Genomic DNA, 7,405 nt, shown 5'->3' with positions numbered 1-7,405 from the left:
ACACAGCAGGAGACAATAAAAGATGTATCACATTTAGTTAGGTATACCATCTAAAAATGTATTTGAAAGTCCTAACTATAATCTATTGTTATTTATATTTTCTTTATAAGGATAAATAGTATTACAATAATAGGGCAGCCTTATTTTGGAATACTCCCTTCTTTTCTGAGTTGTTGTAAAGACATTTTTGGCACCAACATTTCTGCTGAGACAGCAAGTATACTTTCACAATGCCCATATGTTTTTGAACTGTTCAGGAATCTTTGTTTAGATTTTCTAAATTCACACTCTGTGACTGGTTACAATACATATATTTATGTAAAAAAGACACCAGGCTTTCTTAAAGGGATTTCTTTTTTATGTAAGTAATACAATATTACTTTAACATAAATATAAAAAGTAAATTGCAAATCTACATTTGTAAAAGTTACAAACAGAATTCACCAAACCAAAAAAAAATGTATATTGCAAAGTATATTACACAGCCAAAAAATGTGAAAATAAATAGAAAGGGGCAGGTTTATCTGGAAATAATATTAAAATATTCTCTTAAAATTAGTAATTGTACAAAAGTGTGTAGAATGAAAACAGAACAAAAAAAATTACACAGATTTCAAAAACATACATATGTATACATATAACACATATTTACAATGTTAAGTTAAAAAAATCTTCTCCCCATTTTTTTTTTATTTTATTTGCTTTATAATGGAATATGCAGGTCTTCTTTGATCTTTGTGTGAATAGTCCCCCTTTTTTTTACAGTATTTACCATATACTTTATAAGTTCTTGTTTATGGTTTTTGTAATACTTTATAGCATAAGGATACAGGAAAATAATAAAACTTAATTGGCATTAGCAGAAAGGCTTGAACTTGAGCAGTAAACTGGCATGTTGACCTTACAGTCATAGTATAACTATGTCAATTAACAAGGATCCTAAATAATTTAAGCACCTTATTAATTAATGCACAGCAGCATTGCTTTGCTGCTTGTCCCATCTCATCATTTTTGGTACAAATTATGGTACTTGTCAATGCCATTTTTTAAAACATACACATGATACAAAAAAGAATTGAACAAATTAAAGTAAAATTAAATAACACTTTGGATTTATTTAATTATTTAAAAAGTTGTGGATCCAAATAAATAAACAATACTTTTATTTGATTTTAATTCTCAAATAACAGGGGTTTTATAGCATCCACATCCATGCAGAGATATCTTCCTTCTACTGCACTTCAGGAGCTAAATAGTCTAATAAATAACACACATTTCCATTCAAAGCTGCCAACAACTTTGTCAGAATGATCATTTACATTAATAATAAAAAATATTCACAGTTCTTATAATCTGAATCTATCCCACAATATTCTGAAGCAATAAATTATTTCCCCTCCCCATCTCCTCTGTTTTACCTTCAAGAAGAAACAAGATTATTAGATGAGCTGAGATGTACCAAACAGATTTGGGAAAGGGATTTTATGGTGGTGTCTTAATCTTCTGGCCAAAAGTACTCCATCCCCTTTCTAAGGGTTCTGTTACTATTTTCTTTTGTAAAATCCAAAATTACTTACTTCATCCCCCACCCTCACGTCCTCTCTTTATATATTTCTTAGTCATTGTACAGAGGTCTGCAGTGTGTGATGGAGTGGAGGGGTCTCTGCTTGTGAATACACATCCTCCATTGGGGGGTGAGGAACCCCTGCTGGGGTCATCCTTTTCTCTTTCTGCCTTCTGTTGCAAAACCAAACTCTCACCACCTCCTTCTCCAACTGGAGACTGTCTGCCAGGCTGGTGATCTCATGCGCTGAAGGTTTGGGACACTTTAGGAAATGGTTCTCTAGTGCTCCCTTCACCCCAACTTCTATGGAGGTCCTCTTCTTTCTTTTCCTGCCCTGGGCTGCTATCTTGTCTAGGTTCGTGGGGCTCCCTGTAGTTGAGTCAGTCTCCTCAAGCCATTTGTTCAGCAGCGGCTTCAGTTTGCACATGTTCTTGAAACTCAGCTGCAGAGCTTCAAACCTGCAGATAGTTGTTTGAGAGAAAACATTGCCGTACAAAGTGCCCAGGGCCAGGCCAACGTCTGCTTGGGTAAAGCCCAACTTGATCCTCCTCTGTTTGAACTGCTTGGCAAACTGTTCCAAGTCGTCAGAGCTGGGGGCGTCTTCATCTGAGTGGTCCTGATGATGGTTGAGATGCTGAGGAGGCGATTCAACGTGAGTATCGAGTACTCCAGGGTCATCGTGCAAGGGGTCTCTCATACTGTGGTGTAAGGAGGTTGCCTGGGGTCCCAGCATGCTGTTCAGATTTGTGTACGAGGACTGTGAATAAAGCAGAGGCTGGTGGCTGTTAGAGCTGGGGGACATCGGAGACAGGTGGTGCCCCCCTCCTTGCGCCCATGCGTGGCTGCTAGGAGTCTGTTGGTGGACCAGGTGCGACCTGTGGTGGTGAAAACTACTGCTGAGGTCCTCTCTGCTGCTTTGCACCCCACCTTTGTGGTCCGCTTGTCCTGCCAGGTGAGACCCGCTGCCCCAGTCACTGGTGGGATTGGGTAGCCACTGGTGATGAGTGAGGCTCATTGGGTGTCCAGCATTAGTGGCTAAGCCTTGCAGGTATTCTTGGTGCATCATCTTCTGCACCTCTCTGTAGGTGGTGCCCTGGTGCATCCTGTCGGAGTCCGGATGCATAAGAGGATTGGAAGGCAATGTGTTATTCCTAGGCAGATACTGAGCAGTTGCAGCCATGGCTCCTACTCCTTAACTGGCTGCAACTTCCTTGCTTTCTGTGCTTTAGAACGCAGCTCCTGCCTTGTGGAGAGAGCCCGTGCGATCGGCACAGCCCATCCGCCTCGCAATTGGCTTCCTCTCCTCTGATTGACACTCCAGGCTCACCCCCTCACTTTCAATTGGCTTCCAGCGTCCTTACAATTGGCTGGCCGCGACATATTGACTCTGTGCTGCTCCCTCCAATTGGTCGAGGACTTTCATTCATGCTGTTTTGCAAACAACCACGTGGGGGAGTAAGGAGTGTACTTTTTGCAGTTTACATAGAAATATATTATTGTAAATACTGCTTGCCATTTTACATTGGACATCATGCATAGGAGATGGGCAGGTTTGGCTGGAATTATGCATTATTAATTCCTCTTATTATGATACTTGATCAGCGCTAATTGAGAGTATTCAATGAAGAAAGGGGGGTTAGTTCTGGCGCTACGATAATTGCGTATGATCTCATCTGGGTTTTTTACAAGATTAAGGGGGGACAGGATTAGATAATACTCATTCTCAGCCAGCATGCACACATCCCATTACCTGGGGGGATCAGTCCATAGAGTGAGCTATAGACCAATAACTGGGGGGATCAGTCCATAGAGTGAGCTATGCAGGACAAATCACAGGCAGCCTATATAACCACCGCGATCTCTATTGGAGTCAGTGCTCACCAACTGTATGCCATGCTTTCATACTACAACACAACCACATGTGACAATCGCTGCCGTTTAGGGCAGATCGTGCAGCGATCGCGTGCAGCAGCAAACACAACGTGCAGAGATCGTATTCTCTCCCTTTTGCCCTGGCGTTTTCTTGGAAGTTTCCTGCCTGTTTGGTGTGCACTATATAGCGGATCACTGAGAACGTGCAGCACAGTGTTGTGTCCCAACTCCCGAATTCGTTTGCGATCTAGAGCGAGAACAGGCTGAAAGGCAGAAAGCAGCTTGTTAGGTGTGATGATGGATAGATTGGTTGTGTGCAGGTCAGTGCGATGCACATGTTGTTGTGGCCGTGTTGGCTGGTGCTGATGCTGGCACTGTCTGCCCTTGCAGCAGGTGAATAGGAGATGCCAGCCAATAGTTTATCCCTGCTGGCTCTGCTGGAAACTTCACAAATGAAATATTCTGTTTTCTAATGAGGGTTTGCCTGATGATCTAATGAACGGAGAGGCTGCTAGTGACAGTATTTGAAATACTAGAAGAATAACCATTATTTCCATCGCTGGGAGCTCTTTCCCCTCCTTCCACTGCTTCTTTAAATCAAAATAATATAATTACAAAGGCGCTCCAATAACCGCAACTAATTATTTTGAATTAAATTTTAATCCTGCTGCATCTATCAGGGCATAGAAAAAAATCAACAAACTATTTACTAGGCTGGGTGTTATTTAAGAAATAAAACTGCATTCTGGTGCCTTTCACAGTCAATTATATAGTGATGCGCATTTCTCTCGTTTCCCTCTCTGCCTGGCTGTGTGCACTGATTTCTGATTGTTTTTCTGTTCACGTTTTGCCCTAACTGCAAATTACCAGTTGTATGAATTGCAGAGCAGCTGCCTTGAACAGAGCAGAAAGGGAGCTGAGCACACACACACACAATCACACCCCTTATGTACATTCTGAGCGCATTCACACAATGATAGCATTGCTGCTTATAGAAACTGGACCCTCACACCTCTACCCAGATCCCACCTCAGCAACTTCCCACCCTGCCCTTAACTTGGAGCACTCACTACTTACTACAGGGCACAACTGTCACATGTGTCTTTATCTTTATTCTACAACCTCAGGCTCATCACAGCCACTGGGTTAGGGTAAGTTATTTCCTGGAAGCATAATATTATACTATATTGTTATTAATGTTATTGTATTATTAATATGGTTGTTGTTATTTATATTATTGCTATTATTTATACTGTTGACATTATTAATGTAGCTACACCATGCACTTTTGACTTTAATAATGCTGCCTTTGATTGTGCTTGACTTTTATTTGACATTAATAGTAAAACTGTATCTAGAGCTGATATAGTGTAAGGATATATATATATATATATATATATATATATATATATATATATATATATATATACATATATATATATATATATATATATATATATATATATATATATATACATATATACATATATACATATATATATATATATATATATATATATATATATACATACACGCGTCTCTAGTCACAAGGTGAATTTAAAATCACAGAGGTAATCCTACCTGAATTCTCCAGTTTTCTACTTTGCTGATAACACCTGATCACACATTTCATGTGCTGCTTATAGGATAGGATAGTCTAAAGCAATACATAGCAGAATGAATGTGGTGGAAGGTTGCAGGCAGCCAGTTTGGGGTTTGCTATGTTTATTAGAGAGCAAGTTCATTCATATAGTATTATTTCATTTTAGCACTAGCCCTGACAAGATGGTTTATTTACCACAACTAACTGATAATTAATGCCCCATTAGGAGCATTACATATCTATATCACTATTACAACACATGTAATTTTATAGGACAGACACTCATAAACTTCTGATGCATTCATTTAAAACTCCCTTGACCAGTTCTAAGTTAAAGTATGCTTATGAACCAGAGATTATTAGCACTGCCTAAACAAACATAACAAACATAAGCTTGCTACAGTTATTGTGGAAAGTTTGAAAACAAGGAACATGTCAGCCAGCTACACAAGTGTGCAGACACCTTCAGAATGATATAGCATCAGGTTAGGAGCGTATGCACTAACACACAAAAAGAGTGTGTGTGTGTGTGTGTGTGTGTGTGTGTGTGTGTTTGCAGAATATTTAATATAATAGAAATTCACAGTACATAATTCATCTCCTGTATCATACCACTGAGAGACAAGTTAAAATGATCCTTCTCAATGTGTTAGTGGGGATGTAGTGTTTATAGTTTAAAATACAGTGTCATTCGCTCATAATGAGTATATATATATATATATATATATATATATATATATATATATATATATATATATCCTAAAAATAAAATGTGTAAAAGACCTTTTTTATCAGGATGTTATAATAGAGGCAAAGTTTTTTTCTTTTTTACATAGATTCAGAATTGTACTAGAGGTACTTGGGACAATAATGTTTTTATATAACATCTGATCTGATAATAGATTTTGACCTAATTATAGAATCTTACTTAATAAATAGAAATAAATCAATAGATGTTTCACATGAAGTGCTGTATTTGTTTTTCAGGTGAATTTGTTGCTTCCTGAGTGTCGTAACTAGTTCTCTAGAGTTCTGCCATATTGGGCTTATTCTGCACAAGTGCTGAGTTCTTGTTGGCTGAAGTTGCTATGCTGTAGCCTGTGGATGTAAATCATCTATTTGTCATTTTATTTCTTCTAGGAAAGCTACTATTCTAGCACTGAGTGTAAAAATAAGGTAAGTTACTTCTCCTTTTACTGTCATTTTCAGCATTTCCTGCTTTCCTTTTACCGTTCTCCTAATTTGTAGACATGAAAAGCTAGAGAGATGGTTAGAAGCCAGTGAAAAGAAAAACTAGCTGTTATGGTGTTATGGGGACAGGCAGTAAAAGTTGGTTAAAAGTGTCCAGATTGGCCATTGTGAAGAATATGGCCTTGTCTTTGTGAAGGAACATATTTGTCAGGATCCCAATGGTAACTATGGTGAAAGAATTAAAGGCCTTACAGAGAGCAGGCTGAATGGGGTTCAATCAGAGTGAGACACAGAGAGGGAGAGTGTCACAGAGGCTTCTGTTTAACTAACCAAGTCCACAACTCATGCAAAACTGTAAGAAAAGGGAATCATCCCTGAACATTTTACCAATAGAAATTTATACTTTTCTATTTGCATAACAATAATGACAATATAAATAACGGTGGGAATAATGTACTGGATAAATCGTCACACAGACAGTCTGCACAATCAGCCTGGAATAATAGGGAAGTCTAGAGGGCAATCAGCGATGATGTGCAAAGTGAAGTAACTTATAGCAGTCAATCAGAGTTCAGTAAACTGGTACCGTTTCTCTGAACGGTTAACCGGGGAATCTGATTGGCTGCCTTGGGCTGCTGCACTTTGTTCCTTGCCTCATTGAATAAAGCATATGGATTTCATGTCTGCCCACTAAAATCACAGCTTAAAATGATTTAGATTAAATTCATGGCGCTGCAAAAGCTTGCACGTTGAGAGAAAGTAAGTTTCACGCTCCTTTTCCCATTATTAACACCAAAACTGCTTTAATATTTGCTCTGCCATGCTAATTACATGGCAGGTAAAGTGCCAAGTGACCCAAGCACTCTCTGCATCACCCGCACTTCTGCAGCAAATCCAGGGCTGCTCAGGTAATAAGAAGTCACATCATAGACACAGAAGAACAGTTTAGACGACTCTGCTTGGATCAGATTTATAGCCTCGAATAATTATTTCTCCTTTTTAGTTCTTTTATTAAATTTGCTGCTAAAATGGGAAGTTAACTAGTTGGCTACCAAACAGATTAAGGGTACAAACGAAAAAGTTGTTCTTGTGAGATACAGCGAATGGATCTATTTTTTCCTCTTTCAACTTTCCAGTGATTTCTCTTGTAAGGTGGCCACTAATAATCCAATTTC

At 38.7% G+C, this 7,405-nt stretch overlaps 1 protein-coding gene and 1 long non-coding RNA gene across 2 annotated transcripts in view; one reads left to right on the top strand and one right to left on the bottom strand.

Annotated features, from left to right (window-relative positions):
- Positions 1-656: 656 nt before the first annotated feature.
- POU3F1 (POU class 3 homeobox 1) lies at positions 657-2,799 on the bottom strand. The gene has a single exon (XM_068269016.1). The coding sequence runs from the start codon at positions 2,742-2,744 to the stop codon at positions 1,620-1,622; it is 1,125 nt and encodes a 374-aa protein (XP_068125117.1). The 5' UTR covers positions 2,745-2,799; the 3' UTR covers positions 657-1,619.
- Positions 2,800-6,137: 3,338 nt separating this feature from the next.
- The window catches only part of LOC137544364 (uncharacterized), a 79,851-nt gene continuing 78,583 nt past the window's right edge, over positions 6,138-7,405 (top strand). Inside the window, exon 1 of the long non-coding RNA XR_011025833.1 lies at positions 6,138-6,215. This is a non-coding gene — a long non-coding RNA (uncharacterized lncRNA). The remainder of the gene's footprint in view (positions 6,216-7,405) is intronic.

The sequence above is a fragment of the Hyperolius riggenbachi genome, chromosome 2 (assembly GCF_040937935.1).
Source record: "Hyperolius riggenbachi isolate aHypRig1 chromosome 2, aHypRig1.pri, whole genome shotgun sequence".
Taxonomy (NCBI): domain Eukaryota; kingdom Metazoa; phylum Chordata; class Amphibia; order Anura; family Hyperoliidae; genus Hyperolius; species Hyperolius riggenbachi.
This window is presented reverse-complemented; position numbering and strand designations above follow the sequence as displayed.